Source organism: Mirounga angustirostris, unplaced genomic scaffold, assembly GCF_029215605.1.
Source record: "Mirounga angustirostris isolate CCGP_5_RB_7025 unplaced genomic scaffold, mMirAng1.0.hap1 SCAF_4, whole genome shotgun sequence".
Lineage (NCBI taxonomy): Eukaryota > Metazoa > Chordata > Mammalia > Carnivora > Phocidae > Mirounga > Mirounga angustirostris.
In genome coordinates, this window is record NW_026991712.1 from 7,001,010 (window position 1) to 7,021,653 (window position 20,644).

General features: G+C 40.9%; 1 protein-coding gene across 8 annotated transcripts in view; it reads right to left on the reverse strand.

The window, feature by feature from the left end:
- Nucleotides 1-20,644, reverse strand: part of KHDRBS3 (KH RNA binding domain containing, signal transduction associated 3) — a 192,569-nt gene that overhangs the window by 21,487 nt on the left and 150,438 nt on the right. For 7 of the 8 annotated variants that reach the window (XR_010410495.1, XR_010410496.1, XM_054512435.2 and 4 more), the window contains one exon: nucleotides 20,061-20,143. Coding sequence is in view for 6 of the 8 variants with exons in the window: in XM_054512435.2 (XP_054368410.1) it covers nucleotides 20,061-20,143 (83 nt within the window). In the remaining 2 variants the exon portion in view is untranslated. Of the gene's footprint in view, nucleotides 1-12,211; nucleotides 16,739-20,060; nucleotides 20,144-20,644 lie in introns of those variants that run through there. The other variant, XM_064587836.1, reaches the window with a different exon arrangement.

The following is a 20,644-nucleotide window of genomic DNA, read 5'->3' on the forward strand; positions in this document are numbered from 1 at the left end:
ACAGAATCAGAGACTGATTTCGCCATTTATAGCTGATGTTCCACTTCTCCACTGTGAAACTTCTAAATTTGCCCTCACTACCAAGTACAGGAACTTACAGGTACTTTGCTGAATCAAAGGGAAGAAACCGACCTTGAGAGATCATGTGGCCCATCCCCTGACTTCAGGCTAAATTGTCTTAATCATCTGAGACAAATGATTCTCTCTCCACTTTCAAAGACTTCCCAGAAATGAAGCCTGAATAACTTGCCACAGTAATACACTTGAACAGGCCTGACAGAAAGTACTTGTTTTATGTTTAACCTTAATCTCTCGTGAGACACTCAGAATCCTTTTTCTTTCCCTCTGTTCTCCACAGAGCTGGAGAGTACCACCTTCTGTGTAAGAAGGCTCAGGAAGAGAGATTTGCACAGACAAAGGGGCCAGGAAGCCCGTGCCCTCGAAGTGCTTGGCAAGCCTGAGTTCAGGAGGACCTACTCCAACAACCAGGACTAGCTGATGCTCGCCTTTGGGTGGACAGACCTGCAAAGATTTAACGTAACAGTAATAACAGACAACACTTACCAGATGCCTACTGTGAGCCATTATTGTGCTAGGTACTCCCCACAAATGATCTTTCATCTTTAGAACAAATTTACAATTGGGTATTACTTGTTTTAAAAGTTTAGGTTAAAAACAGTAACACTTACCCACCATTTAAGAAGAAACTCTTACTTGTTACACTATCTCTTGAGAAAGATGATCTTAGTAGAAATTCTTGAGATTCAATACCACCTTCATTGAACATTTGTTCAGCAGATATTTATGGAACATCAACTATGTCCCAGACATTGGGGAGCTTCAGTGAAAAAGATTCGGTCTTTGTTTTTTGTTGTTTTTTTTTTAAAGATTTTATTTATTTATTTATTTATTTATTTATTTATTTGTTTGTTTGTTTGTTTATTTATTTATTTATTTATTTGAGAGAGAGAGAGTGTGAGTGAGCGAGAAAGAGAAGGAACAGAGGGAGGGACAGAAGGAGAGGGAGAAACAGACTCCCCACCGAGCAGAGAGCCCAACTCAGGGCTCGATCCCAGGACCCAAGGATCATGAGCTGAGCCGAAGGCAGACGCTTAACCAAGTGAGACACCCAGACACCCCACGATTTGGTTTTTGTGATAAAACCCGTTTAGTCTGGTGTGCAAATCAGACAGTGTAAGTGGGCAAAGGGAATAATGTGATAAATGAAATACCCATAGCTCTAAAGGAACTCAGAGGCGGAGTGCCTGAATCAGTCTTGGGGGACATGAACATGCTTCCTGGAGGAAGAAAGGTCTAAGTTGACACCTGAGAGAAGAGCCAGACAAGGAGAAGAAAGGCATTCCAAGCAGAACAACATTCTATCCGGCTTGGTAATGAGAAAGTAGCCAGTCAGAGACAGGAAGTGACTTCTCTAAAGTCACGTGTCTAGAGCGCCATGGAGTCAGGGGTAAGTCTAGTTACTGTCACCTCCCAGATAGATTCTTTCCACACCACTTGCTCTTCACCACTATCTAACAACTGTCTTACCATATTTTCGGAAAAACAGGAAATATGTTTGGGTACTTTTTTTTTTAAAGCCATGTCATTCTGGGAGACCAAGAGATGATGGCGATTAGCTATCCCAGAGCCAAAAGCAGAAGGCAGAGAGCCTCTTGGGTGCCGGAGATGTTCTTCTGGTTGCACGGGCGTACACACAGGTAAGCAGTCACAGAACCATATACTTCAGATAGGTGTGAATTTACATGCTTTGCTGTATATATATTATGTCTCAGAAGAAAGAAAGAAGTCTTAGAGAACAAAAAACCTTAACTTATTTGCTAAAAGCTAAGGGTCAACAGGCATTTGTTGTCTGTTTAGCGTATACTTTTCCTTTCTTTCTTACCAAAAGCCTCCTTGTGAGACGGGGGGTGAGGTGCTAGTGATAAGGCCAACAGTCCCTGAAACTCCCTTTCTCAGGCACTTCTGCAGGTGACGTAGAAGCAAACTCCCAGAGTGAATGAAGCTTCTGGGAAGTTTCCTAACAGAAGGCTGCCCCAGCCAGGAGGTATGGACATTCTCCTCTTCCTCCCTCTCCTTTCTGCCCAAACCCCAATGTGATGGTTGGAACCTCCACAGCCATCTCGAGACCGGGAGGAGCCTCAGGACACAGGGTGGGGAACAAGGAAGGAGGAGGCCTGGGTACTTGGTAGCTATAAAGACGTATCCCAAAAGCCTGCAGCTGTTTAGGTTCTTGCATGAGAGAAAAGATACCTCTCATTTGTTTGAGTTTATGGGTAATTCAGAGCTCATCCCAGTCTTAAAAGATAGAGAGCACTGAATTCCGAAATGACGGATGTTGAGTATCTTTTTCTGATGCAGAAATATCCAACTATGCTTTCTTATTTGAACATGAAACCCCTCTGTTGTGCTACTTCTTCCTATCAAAACCCTGCTTAAAAGGTTGCAGATGGTTCTCTATAATTAAAAAAAAAAAAAAAACTATGAATTTTGATTAGATTCCAAGAAAAAGTAAAGAGTAAAAAGGAAAGAATTTGTTTACAAGAGTATCTTTAGTTCACATTGTGTCTTTTTTCTTATTCCAATGCAGTCTTGCATGCAAGCAAGTCTTAGCGATGCTGTGGGCCTGTTTCACAGCCCCCCAAACACTGACGCTGGGGCTGCGATGTCCACGCACTGCTACTAAGACTTTCGTTAGAGACTCACACTTTCATTTATAAGCAGCTTTCTCATCTTACTGTCATTCTGGAAGACGGCCGAGAATTAATAGTTACAAACTAGGCTTTCGAGTCAAACAAAGGTATTATCAAAAGCCAGGTTCCAGCATTTACGTGTGTATAAACTCAGGCAGTTAATCCAATTTTCTCATCTGGAGACGGGTTTTAAAACTAAATCAGTCAAGGGGCACTTGGGTGGCTTGGCCGGTTAGGCAACTGACTTTGGCTCAGGTCATGATCCCAGGGTCCTGGGAAGGAGCCCCATGTCGGGCTCCCTGCTCAGCAGTGAGTCTCCTTCCTCTCCCTCTGTCCCTCCCCCTGTTTGTGCTTTCTCTCTCTCTAATAAATAAATAAAAATCTTAAAAAAAAAAACCCAAAACTAATTTTAAAATTGTCGTGAAGTTCATATAAAATAATGTAGTACATACATAACTCAAGGATAGTTGTTATTAATATTATCAAAGTAGAGGTTCTTTCTAAACAAGTATTATTTTTCTCAGAGTTCTTATTTTGATGTTACATAATTTATTTCTGCTTAGAAAGATAGGACCTCACCTTCAGTGACAGAAATCTAACAACAAAAATAACCCAACAGCTCATAGTTTCCCTCTGTTTGCACAGTACTCCACAATTTCATAATCTTATTTAACTTTCCAGAAGGTAAGTACTATTTTGTCCACTCACTTTATTAATTAAATATAAGGTTTCATAAGGCTTACTGTTGGCTTGCTCAATTCACACAACAGAGGACAGAGCTGGGATTCCAAGTTAGACCTGTCTTTTGACTCACACTTCAGTATTTGTACTATAGCTGTTAACTGCAACAATGAATTAATTTCACAGAAACACTAACATTTAGGACTAAGATTTCTTATGAAAAAAAAACACAAGGAAACAGATCTGTTTTTTATAACATTTTTCTGGCAAAAGAGGATATAAAAATGGTTATCAATTATGTACATACATCAGCACTAGACACCCCAAGAAATTTTAATGCGAATTCTCTGTACGAAGCATCAAGATTGTGTATTAGAATGTAACAGAACATAACTGTCACGACAGATGGGAGTTTTTGCGGGGAGCCCTGTGAAGGCAAAGGGTCAGGGATGGGTCCCCAAGTGACGAGGTTGGGAAGGTTGCTGAGAAGTAATTTCCAAAGAATGAAGTAAGTACCTACAAGTTTAAAAAATATAAGAAGATTTTTTGGACAGAGAACAAAATGAAGGTTGGGTTTATGAGCCTATTTACTTGTATCTGTGAAGACCCATGTCCAACTACATTGTGTGCCAAGGCACATAATCTTTCAGTACTGGTTCCTCTGGCTCTTTCCATCGCATTCAAAATGGTCTATCAACATTTTATGAGCAGTTTACAGTATTTCATGGCATCATTTGTTAATGGAATTGTTCATGGGATCTTGAATTTGTTTTTGCAGCCAGTGCCTTCATCTGCTCTATGGAGGTATCTTTTGGAAGAGATTTCCGATACATTTGATAGTGGGATATCAAAGCCATTATCCATTACTTTTAAAGAAATTTGATTGTGATTAGCAGTATCTATGCATGTGAAATATTATGTCAGTGTGGAAGGAGCCTCATTGACTTTTTATGGGATTGTCAGCATCCTTGTGAGACAAGTAGCACCAGCAAATGGTTTTCAGTGTTTCTGGACAATCTGGTAGACACTAACTTGAATCAATGTGCATATCAAATTATTCAGTCTCATTCTACAAATAAGTAGAACTAAGATCATTTCAAGTACACTACCCATGCATAAATTGTATTTAAATTCAAATCCAACATTAAAAAATTCAAATCAAATACCTATTCTGTTTTAAAAAGGCTACTGGTATTCTAGAAGCAAGGAAGACGAAGTGAGCTTGGACCAGCATGGTGGTGGTGGGCATGCAGAACACCTTGGTCTAAAAGAGTCCAAAAATCGTGTCAAATCCTCGAGCCTGGTATTCAGGTTCGCCACAAACTGGCCTCTACTGATCTTTCTCTGGACACTTTCTGCACCCTCCTGAGGCACTCGAGGCCTGAGCCTCGCCGAGGACTACTTATTACCAGCACACACCAAGTCAGTGCCCTTGACCGGACTGTTCGACTGGCCTGCCCCCTTCTCTCTGTTCTGGTTTGCCAGATGCCTGGTAAAACGGCCATCTATTATCAGCGACAGTTAAGTAGATGACGACTAAACACCAACTCAGACTGGCAGCTTTGTAGCAAGTACTTTTTACAAGTTTTCTTAGTTTTCATTGATGTTACTGCAGCCACCATGATTCCATTCATTTTCATTGCTGAGCAGCGTTCCATGGTCTAAAGAGAGTTTATTCCTCCGTGGAAGGACATCTGGGCTGTTTCCAGGTTCTGGCTCTCAAAAATAAAGTCACTTTGAACATTGTTACCTAAAGCTTTTTCTGGATACATATTCTTATTTTGCTGGGATAAAATTATTAGGAGTAGAATTACTGGTATATAGGGTACATATATGTTCAACATTTTTAAAGAAACTGCCAAACTTCTCATTGTTGTGCTGTTTCATACATGTATGAGTTCTAGTTGCCCTATAACCTTGTCAACATGGGATGCTGTCAAGGATTTTTATTTTAGCCATTCTAGTGTGAGTGTCGGAATGTAGTGGTATCCCACTGAGGTTTTAATCTGCATTTGCATTTTCTTGATGACCCATGACTCTGAGCACTTCTCCATATTTTTCATGGCCATTTGAATATATACTTTTGTGAAATTTCTGATCTAGGTTTTCGCCTATTATAAAAATTGGGTTATGTTGTTCTTGATGAGTTATAAAGTTTCTTTCTATCATATAGACAAAAGTCCTTTGCCAGATATATGTGTTGCAAAGATGTTTTCCCTGACTGTGGCTTATTTATTTTCTAATGATGTCCTCTGATTAGAAGATGTTTGAAATTTTGATAAAGTAAAATTTCTAAATCTTTTCTTGATTTCTATTGTTTCAATATTTTCTTCTACAAGCTTTATAAATTTAACTTTAACCTGAAATCTCGAACTGTCTCAAATTGACATTTGTAAGTGGTATGAGGTGTGTGTGTGCGTGTGTGTGTGTGTGTGTGTGTGTGAAATCAAAGCTATCCCCACCCACACAAATATCTAATTGTGATAGCATTACTTACTGAAAAGACAATTCTTTACCCTCTGAATTGCTTTGGTGCCCTTGAAAGCAATTATGTGTGGGTCCATTTCTGGATATTCACTGGCCTATTCTCCATACTTCCACAGAACCACAATGGCTTCACTACTGGGTTTTAGACATCGGAAAAGTTAGTATTCCAAACTTGTTCTTCATTATTAAGACTGCTTTGGCTATTCTAGGTCCTCTGAATTTCATATATTTTAGAACCACCTTATCATTTGGTATCAAAAAGAAAGAAACAAACAAAAAAACCCAAACCAAACCAGACCAAAACAAAAAAACCAGCAGGGGTTTATTATACTGAACTTACAGATAATTTCAGGGAATCAACGTCTTTCTCAGTATTGAGTCTTCCAATGCAAAAACATGGGGTATATATCACCATTTAGTTTGGCCTTCGTTACTTTCTATAAGCAGTGTTTTATTAACAATTGTCAGTATAGAGATCTTGCACATTTTTGTTATAATTATCCTTAAGAATCCTCACACATCACTGGTGGAAATTTAAAATGGTAGAATCACCTTGAAAAAGCAGTTGGGCAGTTTCTTAAAAAGTCAAACATAAAATTACCACTTGAGTCAGCAATTCCACTCCTAGATCTCTACTCAAGGGAGATGAAAACAAAAGCTCAACAGACTAGCACATAAACGTTCACAGTAGCATCATTCATAAGAGCTAAGAAGTGAAAACAGTCAGTCACCTAGTAAAAGCATAAACAAAATGCCATATATTCATAAATGGAATACCATTTGGTAATAAAACAGGAATAAAATACCGATAAATGCTATGATGGGGATGGACCTCAAAAACATAATGCTAAGAAAAATACCGATGTAAAATACCGATGTAAAAAGTCATATATTTTGATCCCATCTAAATGAATGCTCAGAAAATGGGAAATCTGTAAAAACAAAAATGAGATTAATGGTGGGCTGGGGTTGGGGCTAGGAAAAGGATTAACTGTAACAGAGATGAGGGAATTTATTACAGTGATGAAAAACAACAACAAAAAAGTTCCCAAATAGGACTATGGTGAGAGTCACATAACTTTGTAAATGTACTAAAAGTAATAAATTTTTAACTTATATGGTGAATGTTACAGCATGTAAAATATATGTCAATAAGACTGTTTAAAAATGATCCCTAAGTATTTTATGTTTTTTGATACTATTGCACATGGTCTCTCTGGGGGAGTTGCCTTCCACTTGCTAACTGCTAGTCCGTGGAAATACAGGGCTTGTATACTGAATGCATTACAACTGACAAACTGCCTGATTAGTTTGAGTCGTTTTTTAGTGGGTCCCTTAGGATTTTCAACTACCTGATCATGTTATCAGTGAATAAAGACCGTTTACTTTCTTTTTCTTTCTTTTTTTTTTTTTTATTCATGAGAGACAGAGCGAGAGAGAAAGGCAGAGGGAGAAGCAGGCTCCCAAGGAGCAGGGAGCCCGATGCGGGACTCGATCCCAGGACCCTGGGATCATGACCTGAGCCGAAGGCAGACGCTTAACCATCTGAGCCACCCAGGCGCCCCAAAGACCGTTTACTTTCAATCTGTATGCCTATTGTTCTTTTTCACTCACCTTCCTGCACAGATCAGGCCTCTCAGTACAACGCTGAGTGCAAGCGGAGTGTGGGCAAACCTGCTTTGTCGCCCGTCTTAGCAGGAAAGCATGGAATGTTTCAGTGAAGAATGATGTTAGCTTAAGGATGTGTGTGTGTGTGTGTGTGTGTGTTCTCACAGATGTCTTCTGTCAAGCAGGGGAAAACTGTCCCATTACTTCCAGTTTGCTCAGACCTCTATTTATTATTAATCATCAATATACATTAAATTCTGGGCACCTGGGTGGCTCAGTTGGTTAAGCGACTGCCTTCGGCTCAGGTCATGATCCTGGAGTCCCGGGATCGAGTCCCGCATCGGGCTCCCTGCTCAGCAGGGGCTCTGCTTCTCCCTCTGCCCTCTGCCCTCTTCCCTCTCGTGCTCTCTGTCTCTCATTCTCTCTCTCTCAAATAAATAAATAAAATCTTTTAAAAAATATATATATACATTAAATTCTGTCAAACATTTTTCCTGCATTTATGGAAATGATCATATGATTCTTCTCCATTTAGTTAATGTGGTGAATTACATGGATTTACTTTCATGTATTATATAAATCTTGCATTGCTGAGAGAAACTCTATTTGGTCATGATAAGGTAACTGATTTTTGATTTGCTAATATATTTTGGTAAAGGCATTTGCAATTATGATCATGAGGGATAATCTCCCCATCTCAAGATCCTTAATCACATCTGCTAAGTCCCTTCTGCCATGTAGGGTAACATAACCATAGGCCCTGGGGACGAGGATGTGGGTATTTCTGAGAGCCATTATCCTGCAAACCAAAGCTGTCACCGGCCAAGGTAACAGTCTCCTGTATCTTCATAGTTTTAAGTCCGCAAGCTCCTTCAATCATACTGAGACTAACAGACAGGAAGAATTATTACAACATATTCTTGGACAGTTAATTAAAACACTTTGTTCCAAATTATTCAAAAATATTTTATTCCAAAGGGAAATTTGAAGTTTCCTATTAAAAAAGTTAAAATTACAGACTGGAATGGAAGCCGACGGACTTTAAAGATACCAGACGACACGGGACAGACCCCATCAGAGGTCTTTTGCACAGATTGCTGCTGCCACAGATGGCCCCTCGGGCAAACTCTGTTACCTCCTTCAAGTCTTTGATCATCTCCTCCATGAAGCTGGGCATGACTGCCATGTGTAAACATGAGTAGCACTAGAATTTAAGGTCTACAAGGGCACCATCTTTACCTTTTTTTGTTCATGGATACTTATCAAGCACCCGGGATAGTTCTAGGAACACGGTAGGTACTCAATAGTTGTTTGCTGAACAAATGAATGGAAGCCATTACAGAAATTCCAATACTGCATTTCTTCGGGAAACATTTACTTAGCAACATCTGCTAGGCACTGCGAAAAGTGCTTTATATACAACACCTCATTATAGAATGCTTGCTAGTCAAGGATAGCTCTCAATGTTGGCTGCCCAACGAAATTATCTGTAGAGTTTAAAAACTTTAAGATAGCTGTGCTACACCAAAATCCAGATTAAAAATAATAAACAGAAGATTGGTTTGGGCACCTGCTTCGTGTTATTTTTTAAGGCTGTATCAGTGATATTTCTACACAGCCAGAGTGCAGACAACATGCATTTTCACAGGAGACTTCCGATGCGATCAGACTTTCTACTGTGTTTCCAGGAAAGAAACTTTTAAAACAGATATAGACTTAAGTGTTATCCATTTAACTGAAAACCACAGATAGATCACTTCTCTGACCACGAGATATGGGACAGAAAGACGAAAACAAAGGGTCCCTGCTACTGAGAGGCTCTCTGTAAAAAAAAGAGACAGAGTCTCAGTAGTCTAGTAGGTACTACTAGAGAATGGAGGCGATGAGAGTATTTTGAAAACACAGAAGACCAGCTCAGTGCCTGACAGCACATGGAAGGAAGGGAACGTGCCGTGAGGAGCGGGTCGGGGAAGATTGCTGGATGGCAAAACCACTGATTCAGGGAACTGCCGCTCCACTGCAAGCAATTTGTCAAGGAAGAAGATGTAAAGAAAAGCAAATCATCCTGTTTGTGCCATCTTGGAAAAGTCTAAAAAAGAAACATGCATGTGTAATTTTCACAGAAATATATAACCACAATGCCTTTAAAAGGTATGTGTGAAGAAATAATGGAAGGAGCCACGAAGGAATTAAATATACTCTCATACTACGCTTTGACATCTACTTCATGAGTAATCGAGCGAATTACTCACAATTCAATATAAGGTTAGACCATCTGTGGGTGACCCAACGTGAGGCTACAGACAAAAATCAAAATCAAGAGTGACCTGGCTGCCATAATGGCTCCTACTGGACGGGAAGGTCCTCTCCCAATCCTTTAGTCCATCCTGTTTAAAAATTAATTGCTAGCACTAACAATATTGTTCTATTGGTAAGATCACAAATTGCCAAGGCTGAACATCATGCCCCTCCTCAGAAATCTCCTTTTCAATTGCCATACATGCTTCTCATCTCTCTGTAATCACATTTTCCTTGATCATAAACTTCAAATAATCCAAGGGGTAGTCACTATGCCGGGGAAGCACAAGCAGACCTACTGGAGTTGTATAACATACGGTATGTAACCATACTGTCTTCCCAAATTCAAAAATTCTGAATCTAAGACTCTTAGCCCCAAGGATTTTAGATAATTACAGTAATGATGGCTAATGACAACATTTACAATGTGCCAGAACTGTTCAAAGAGCTTTCTGTATATTAACTCATTTAACTTCGCAACAATCCTATGAGGTGCTTACTGTTATCATCACCCGTGGTTTCCAGATGCGGAACCTGAAGGGCAGGTTCAGTAACGGGACCTCAGCTGCACGGCTGGCCAGTGCCAAGCCGTGATTCAAATCCAGGAGACTGGCCCTCCACCCTCACTGACCAAGGCCTGACTCGGCCTTCAGTAAGGCGCTGCTTTAGCTCTGTTACTTTGGCCAAGGTGATACAGATAGGTTTCTTTCCCATATCTAAAATGTCGTATCTCTTTCCCTGAATTTTGCCAAAATTGTTTATTCTTTCTAAAGAGCTTTTTTTTTTTTAATTTGTTATTTATTTATTTAAGAGAGAGAGAATGACAGAGAGAGAGAGAGAGCATGAGAGCGGGGGAGGGTCAGAGGGAGAGGCAGACTCCCCTGCCGAGCAGGGAGCCCGATGCGGGACTCGATCCCGGGTCTCCAGGATCATGACCTGAGCCGAAGGCAGTCGCTTAACCAACTGAGCCACCCAGGTGCCCCTTTTAAAGAGCTGTTAAACATACTTACTTACACTGTCAGACACTCACTGTATAGTAAGTTCAGGCATGTACTGTGCAAATATTGAGTCAAAGATTGCAAGCACTTCTGAGGTTCCTGATGAACACTTGTAAATTACTTTCCAAAAGGAACATATCCCTTCATGATGACAAATAGAGGCGGAAAATACAATCTATACCAGGTCTGAATTATTTCAGCTGCTAAAGTCATGAGTCCAGTAAATGAGGTTTGACTAGATTCTGAGAAATTCAAGCACCCTGACGTTCTCTATTATAAATCATTCTTCACAAGTAACTTCAAGCTTTGACCTCAAGTCTGTGCTTCCAAACATGTTACGATTCTAAACAATCTAAATTAAATGAAGCCTTCAATACCTATTTCACAAATGGGGAATCATATATATATATATATATATATATATATATATATATATATATAATTTTATTCAGATTGTTTATTTGCTGGGATTTTACTGACAGGAGTCTTCCTCAGAAAAAGACTGTACCAGTTTCTAGATGCAGTGACTACACTCCGAACAACCACAGGTGCACAGAGAGGCAGGAGAGCAGAGTGCTCAGACCGTCTGGCCTCACACGCCAGCTCCAGCACTTACTTTCCATGTCCCACAAAGCCTGTGACTCAATTTCCTCATCTATAAAATGGGATAATAACTGTACCCTCTTGCCATAAGGCTGTGTGGTGCTCAGCGTGTCTGACGTTAGTGAGCTGACTGAACTTTTGCTCTTTACATCGCAGCTGCCATTCCATCTAACTACAGTCTGTAAGTCAGATATTGTCATCATTTCACAGATGAGAACAGGCTGGAACAAGCTGAATAACGTGGCCAAAATCACGCAGCTAAGGATGTGATGGAGCTGGGGTTCAAATCCAGGTGTGTCTGGTTTTATAGCCCACAGTCTTTTAAACTAAATCACATCATAATTTAAATCTATACAGGATTTGTCAGGAAAATTCTTCTAAAAATCAACAAAAATACATTTTAAGGATGTGTGAAACATGACGAAAGGAAACATGGGGAGAGTCAGAGTGGATTGCTTTATCTAACAGACCTTAAAATTTTATAGTGAAGGCTTAAAATTGGGGTTTGATAAGCAACACCCCAACTTTCTGGAAACCCTGTCGCATCCTCTACATTTCCCCGTGTGCTCTGCAGCATCTGTCGCTGCTCTGAATGGCTGATCATAAGCACCGCTTTAGTCTTCTCAACACTATTAAGCAGATGGCAGCGCTAAATCCAAATGATGTAGTACATCTCCCTGGTGGACTTTGTTTTCACACACTGCCATTATTCTGCAATTCCTCAGTGATAAATCTCGTGTATTCTCAAGAACATGAAAGACTGAACTGACAGTGGCAACTGATTTATTACCACTAGCCTGCGCCTGCCCCAGTCCTGTGTTCCCGTGTACTCGTCAAGATCACGCATGAAGATTCCACATGGTCAGTACAGGAGGTGGGTACTCTCCACATGCACAGGGACAGGTTTTTTTACTTGTTGCCTCCGAGGTGAGCAGAAGAACAGGGGCTTGAGCTTTAAGAGAGTTGGGTATGAGGCCTGACTTGTCAGCTACGTGACTTTGGTCAGGCTCACATTCTCCGAGCATCAGCTTCCTTATTCATAAAAGTAAGGCCTGTAACGATCTTACAGAGGTTCTTGGGGATAAAACGAAATGGCAGGCATAAGAGCACCTGATATAGTAATGACCACTTCCTAAGTACTCAATTGATACTTGATTTCTTCAAAGTGTGCTAACTTAATGAATCTGGAAAATTTTCCTTTATTTTTTACTAATTTAATCCTAAGGAATTTCCTGCTGGAGCTATAAAACTTCTTGGCTTGCTTTCAATAGAGTCAGGCTATCGAGGTAGTAACCCCAAGGGAGGCCCGATCATGGCTCTGGTTCACTGACCGCCCCTCCTTTCTCAGCAGTGGCACACCCCAGTGGGCCATTACCCAGTAAACAAACGCAGAGTGCGGTGCTGGCCACACTAGAGTCCCTCCTGGATGGCTGGCAGGACTTCTGTCACCCATGTGCCCACTCATCCTACCAGTGACTTAACATTACTCTTTGTATTGACTTTGTTTTCACCTCAATGTATCATAATTAAATTACAGCAATATTCATAAAATCATGTGCTTGACATGCTAAGTATATTTTCCCAGTAACTTTAAAATCTATCATTACAACTGTAAAAAAAGGTCTGCCTGTGTGCCATCTGAAATCATGTTGTGAACATCAGTGGTATGTGTACTACCCTTGGAAAAACACTCCTATAATAAAAAGAAAATGGACTGAAATCAACAGTCATCAAGTGGGTAGCATGGACCAATTATTTAATCTTTCTCTGGGTCTCAGTGTTCTCAAGAATAAAATGGGGATGATCATTTCCACCTGTTAAGGTTAAAGTTCATATCAGAGACAGACATCACACACACACACACACACACACACGTATCTATCGGGGTATAATCAATACTCCGTGGTGGGTGGTCAGCGCGTAATGATGGTCATCAGTGCAATTCTCACTCCTGCCAACACTTGAGCGTGTCCTTCCTTCCCTTTTCCCTTCTAGGTGCTGGCTTCACGTTTTCACGATAGCCCTCCTTCCTTTCTTTCTTACTACAGAGTCGTTGGCTGAGAATTAAGGACTTTATGGGTTTACTGTATAATCTGGGCTGGTATCTCTGCTTTTCACCAACATCTACGTAATACAGGCTGGATGTATTTGTTTGTCAACAGCTTACACGGCTTAGTTTCTGCCAAGAGGCATGGTCAGTAGTTACGCAGCAGGCAGACAACTCCAAGGAGCAGGCTAGGTGGAAGGAGACTTGACAGAAATTTTACAAGGCAAGTTAACAAACTCTTAATCCACGCCAAACCATTACTGCTTTTACAAGTCCGAGACAAGCAACCGTGACACCACACACATGGCGATTATCTCCTGAAAAACAGTTTTACTGATTTTAAACGGTTACAACTTAAGTTAAACAACAGGTCATCATTTCCAAAGTGAAAACTCCAAATCCTTTTCCGACCTCCATAGTTGGCTCTTGAGAAGGCGTTGCTGGACATATAATCCTAAAGCTGCCAGCAGAAGCGATAGCAAGTAGGCGGCAGGCACATGGCAACGTCAGTTTTTGTCTCGTTGCTTTCCTTGGAATTGGTATTTGAAAACAAACCAAGAGTACTCATAGCTTCTGGCAGCTTCTGTCACCCTGCCTATCTGGATAAAGGGGCTTAGGTGTTGTTTTACAAAAACAAGTCAATATGATTTTACATTAAAAAAAAAATTTTCTTAGCTGGGTAATGGTTCTTGGCATCAGACAAAAACCTATGCTCCAGTACTTCTCAGCTGTGTATTCTTGGGAAAGTTGCTAAACACTGCTATCCTCAACTTCTGTGCGTGGGACACTCACCATGTAGGGCCACTGTAAAAATCGGAGATACTGCATATAAAGAACATAAATGCTGAGTGCTAGACTCAACAGATCCTCCAAAACTGGGAGCTATTATTCCTAATTCCTTTTTTCAGAAATTTTAAGTGCTTTCAGAGATTTTGGAGGATGGGATGAAATATGTACTTTAAAGTATGGTCAAACCACAAAGCTCTTGGAAACTGGAATGTTGTATTAAACGCATCCAGAAACTCACTATTCTTACCACACAGCCATCCACTTATGCTCAGGGGTATTAACACTTTTTTTTTTTTTTTAATTTTATTATGTTATGTTAGTCACCATACAATACATCATTAGTTTTTGATGTAGTGATCCACCACCCATTGTTTTCGTATAACACCCAGTGCTCCATGCAGTACGTGCCCTCCTTAATACCCATCACTGGTATTAACACTTTTCTGATACCCTTTTTGTTCTACTTTCTTTATGATCACAATAGGAATCAAATATTCCTTTGAGAATTTACAATTACTAGGCACACAAACTGATATTGTGGTATTTTTAATAAAAATTATATAAAAGGTTGTAAACGTGATGACTTGATTTACAAATATACAGCAAGATGATTATTACATTAAAGCTCTTAACATATTTTCTCCTCACATAGTTACCTTCTTGTGTGTAAGAGCACCTGCAATCTACTCTCCCGGCAAACTTCCCAAATTCAGTACAGTGTTATTAAATACTATGGGCATCGTGTTATACAACTGCAACTATTTTAGGATTATAAATAAAACATCCAATAAAGAATGAATTGTTTAATCTAGAATGAAATGGATATATTTACAAGTGGTTTCTGAGAGTCGAAATTAGGACTTTTGTGAAGTCTCAAGTCATGTCAAGGGAGGGGCAGGTGTCTGAGGGCTGAGGCCATTTATCACCTGCTCTTTTTATTCATCACTGCTATTCAGGAGGGGTGTCTAAAGAAATCAATCAATAACTATTTTTGAGCCAATCTATGTCAGAACAATTCCAATATTATAAAGAATAGTTCATATTTCTCTTCACAGTAATTGTGTTGACAGCTTGTTACTCATTAAATGTGTGAAGTTAGAGAAACAATGCTTTTGTTTTACACTATAGTATTAGCACTATCAAGGTCATTACAAAAATCAATGGGGAAATGTAGCTGAACTATACTGAATTTTCTATCACTCTGCAGGGATTCTCATTTGTACTCTAATTTTAATACAAGGTATTTGAAAATCGGGAGAAAAAATTCCTAATTTGTAAAACCTCCTGAGAGAAACTGCTGTTTCTGCAACAAAACAGTGTCATATCATAAAATGATTACCGCTTATAAAGTTTAAACGTCATTACCAAAAGGGACCCTTTTGCACAGCGGGTAACGATACCCAATGACCAGCCACGTGAGCCTGCTGTCCTGCTCTGTTTTCAAGTGGGTTACAGCTGCTCAGTTTGCTAATCCCAGTTTATGTTAAATACTGATACTGACCATCCCAGGGGGGAGTAGCCTCCACAAGGTCCCCTCCCTCTTCTCATTTTCCCTGTAAAGCATTTATTCACACAACCCTTCTGGATTTTCTCTTAGCTTCCCTATGTGAAATGAGATGCAGAATAATTCAGAACTGGGGAAGGAGGGCAGGAGCTAGAATTTACTCAGCACAATGTGCTAACTGCCTTACACCCTGCCTTAACTGCCTTACACAGATTACCTCATTCACTCTCGCACAGAAAAGACACTGTGGATGACATGCCTTCTCCCTACCCCCCAACAATTCCCACAGACCGTGGGATTTCCTGCCTCATTCAACTTTCAGGCTGACCATCTACAGAAGAAACAGAGTTATTATACACATTACAAGCTGAGGCTTAGAGAGGTCAAGTAACTTGCCCAAAGCCATATAGCCAGCAAATACTGAAGTGGGGTCTAAATACAGGTCAGCCAGACTCTTAACCATTATGGCCCAGATCTCCAACAAAAGTTTTTTACAACACATCTGTATCAGAAAGAAAACCACTTTTAATCTTGTAATTGTAATTGCTTTTGGGTAACATGTGCATTAGAGCATTAGTAAGTTAGATTTACACATAACGCAAAACATCAAAATAGAAATTTTAAAAGGATGGACAGGAGTTGACCCTCTCTCATTTTCTTTCTGCACCTGGTGAGTTGACTTGCTTCCCCCAACGTGTGGGCCCCAATCTGGAGACACTACAACGTGCCTGTTGTGCCAGAGAGAGAGTGAACCAGAGTCTTTTTTTTTTTTTTTTTAAGATTTTATTTATTTGAGAGAGAGAATGAGAGAGAGCACATGAGAGGGGGAAGGGTCAGAGGGAGAAGCAGACTCCCTGCTGAGCAGGGAGCCCGATGTGGGACTCGATCCAGGGACTCCAGGATCATGGCCTGAGCCGAAGGCAGTTGCTTAACCAACTGAGCCACCCAGGCGCCCATGAACCAGAGTCTTTAACTCTTCGTTATCCAAGAGAAATTTGTAATTTGAATTTCTCTAGTAGTCACATTAAAAAAAAGAAGAAAAGAAAAAGAAATGGGTAAAATTAATTTTAATAATGTATTTATTTTGTATTCTTTCTTTTATTTATTTATTTATTTATTTATTTATTTATTTATTTATTTATTTGGCAGAGAGAGACACAGCGAGAGAGCAAACACAAGCAGGGGGAGTGGGAGAGGGAGAACCAGGCTTCCTGCTGAGCAGGGAGCCGGATGCGGGGCTCGATCCCAGGACCCCGGGATCATGACCTGAGCCGAAGGCAGGCGCTTAACAACTCAGCCACCCAGGCGCCCCTATTTTGTATTCTTTATTTCATGCTACGTTTAGGACTCTGGTGTGTGTCCTATGCTTCCAGCGCATCCCAATCTGCACTGGCCACATTTCAAGGTTCAACAGCCACATGAGCTACTGGCTACCATGCTGGACAGAGCAGGTGACTCACCATGATGTCTCAAAGGACATTTTCAGAATAGCTCTGTCATCTCAAAGCAGACCAGGTAAAAAAATCTGCAGTTATACTGAACCTTACAACTATGGCACAGAATGGGCTTTCAAATTCTGATTGAGAAAATTATTGAAGTACGAAATTATTTTTACAGTATGTGAAGTGTCAGAATCAAGGAATTGTAGACTACAGATCATTGAGTGTTACATGGTATTATCTATTAGTGAATATTAAGGCTGTATGCTCCTTGAAAGTAGTGGCAGTGAATGCTTTTATTATTTATTATTGAATACTGTATATGGGCAATACTAACAGGAATTCATTCCAGCCACTGAAATCAAAGCCATGACGAGAGGAGAATAGAGAGGCAATGGGACAAAGGACAAAGAGGATGCCGTGGGGCCAAGCTGGGTCTGGATCACCACTCAGCCTGTTGAGTGTAGATAAGCCACTTCATCTCTCTGAACCTGTATGTAAGGGGATGGCCTGTTTAGACTTGAATTCTGCAATATTTAGGGTGTGCTGAGAGGGGAGAGAGGACAGAGAGGACCAGGCACAGGGTAAACGAACAAGAAGCTGAAGACGGTGGTGGTGGTGATTTCCTTGTTAATACTCACTATCCGATCCTGGGGAGGATTTGCAAGTTTGCTATTCTAATTCTGAGACACAGAGTGTTGTGGTTAAACCAGTGTTATGATATGTGCCTGTTACGGGCTGGATCGTGTCCCCTGCTTGAAGCATATGTTGAAGACCCCACCCCCAGTACCTCCGAATGGCACTGGAGTTGGAGACAGGGCCCTCAAAGAGGTCCTGATCCAATGTGACTGGTACCATCAGAAGAGGAAAAAAGGGGACACACACGTACACATCAGGGATGCACGTGCACAGGAGGAAGAGCATGCGAGGCCACAGTGAGGAGGTGTGTGCCAAGGGAAGAAGCCTCGGAAAACACCAAATCCCCCAACACCTGGACCTTGGACTTCTGGCTTCTCTTAACTGTGAGGAAATAAAGTTTTGTTGCTTAAGCCACCTGGACTGTGGTTATTTGTTACAGTGACTCTAGCAAACTCATACAGTGCACAAAACCATCTCTATCCTACCCCACGGTACAGCTGCTTCCCTTGGGTTTACAGTCGAGCAGCCCCTCCTGGACGCGTGAGGCCACGGACCCTGGTGCAAAGCCTGCTCCTCTCCTTGTAAGCTGCGTGATCCCAGGCAAGTTCCCTCATTCCTGGAAATCAGAGTTCCCTTCTTCTGTAAAAGGACTGATGTTTATGTCACAGGTCATGAAGATTAAATGAATACTCAGAATACCTAACAAAGAGTGGCTTCTACACTTGTCAATGTGGGCAATTCTCATACAATTCTCTGTCCTCCTTCAGGTGTGATGAGTTGCAACACTGAAAAGATCACTTCAAAGAAGCGGACTGGCTGTCAGGCAAGATGTCTCTTTAAGTGAGTCTTCCCTGACATTTAAAGGCCTTATAATGTACCGGCCTCCTAACTGGTCTCTGCCTCTAGGCTCACCACCTGTCAGTCAAGCCCCTCCACTGCCTTGGAATGACACTCTGAATCCAAGTCGAAACGCACAATCCCTGGCGTGTAACTCTTCGGGGATCCCAAGCCTCAGCACCCCGCAGGGAGTGTGCGGCCTCCCATCTCATCTCCCTCCCGTGCAGTTCACCTCCCAGCTCTACAGATCAAGTGCAGCTCCAGACACCACTTATGCTCCAAGCCACCTGGGAGTTCGGGCACATTACTCAGTCCTTCGTCCCTACAGTGGGAACGGTTCCACACACTTGATGCAGCTGCTGGGACCCTTACACGAGATACTACTGTACGTAAAGTCTTGGCTAGCACCCACCAGTGCTAGTCCCCTAGGCTGTGCCAACACTCTCAAGGACAGGAGTACACCAGGCTCCCACTCAGAAAGACCAGTCAGAGTCCAAGTTTGAAGGTTCTTAACTGTTACAAGTTATATGAGAAAAAAATCTGACATGAGCCAAAAAGAAGAAGAAGAACTTTATATCCGTGTCAACCTCAGTACCAGAGCTCAGGAGTAACAGCAGCTACTTGTTCAAAGCTGCCCGGCACTGTAGGAGTTCATCAAAACCACCACCCGGTCCTGATTTCTGTATGCTTCGTAAAGCAAAATGTTGTTTTGTATACATGTCTATCTTTGTCCTCCACTTAGAATTTTAAACATAAAGCAAGAGGTTTCTAGGCATTTAAGAAAACATTCTGAACAGGAATAAACACTGATTTCATATATCAATGAACATCAAGGTATATTATCACAAGAGGGAACTATAAAGCTCTGTTTTGCCTCTGATAGCACTTACTTATTTCTGGGTAAATACCTCTTTAGAAAATGAATTAGAGCTACCTCATTATTCACAAATAGGAATTTGAAGTTGTTAGAAAAAAGGATCACTGCTGCTAAGAAACAGAAACGTTATCTGAATGCCAAACAAAACTCCTGGGGGCTTTCCACCTCAGGCACTGACAATGTAGGATATTCACACATTGCTGATGTGATTCTAAGCCTTAAGACTTGCATAACCACAGACTTTGTAGACACTGTTCCTCCTCAGAATGTATTGAACACTGAGTGAAATTTTTAGAGTAAAAAAAAAAAAATTCAATTTATATTTTTCAAGCCTCATTGCTTTAACACTACGATAAAAATGGGAGGAGCAATACATGCTAGTTGGTAGAACAGAGCGTGCGTCTCCAACTAAAACAAACAAGAAACAGAGCAAGCGAAGTCACAGTACCCTCACTGTCTGATCATCCCCGCTTCCCAGAGTGTATATATGTGGACAGGCAAAGGTGTCTGTTACTGGGGTGTAATCAGAGATCGACTCTTACCTTTGGGCAGGGGCGCTATAGCTGTTATCATAGGAATCGTAACTCTGTTCATCATAAGCAGTGCCATATCCATCATCATAGTCCTAAAATAAAACAGGAGAAGTACAAAAAGGTCAGAAAAGTTTCTGGGAAAAAAGAACCACTCTGCTTTTAGTGACTCTTTATGAATTCAGCTAACATTTAAATATGTATCTAGGTATCGTGTAAAGAAAAATGTAAGAGTGACATCAGTGAAAGTGATGAGTAAGAACCTCCAAATATTTTCTCTACAAAAGCAACAAGAAACTGGCAGAAATTGTCAGAATCAACATTTTCAAAAGTCTAAAAATTAACAAAAGTTTTGCAGAGATCTAAGGAGCATTTATTTTTAAAAACTTGGCTGAATCTTGGTACAAGCAGTGAGCTCTGTGATGTTTTAATGCGTCCTTTTCCAATAGGACCACTCCCAGCTCTGCAGGAGCCTTGAAAACCAACAGCTGTAACCAGCGAGCTCTGTGATGTTTTAATGCGTCCTTTTCCAATAGGACCACTCCCAGCTCTGCAGGAGCCTTGAAAACCAACAGCTGTAACCACAGTGGACACCA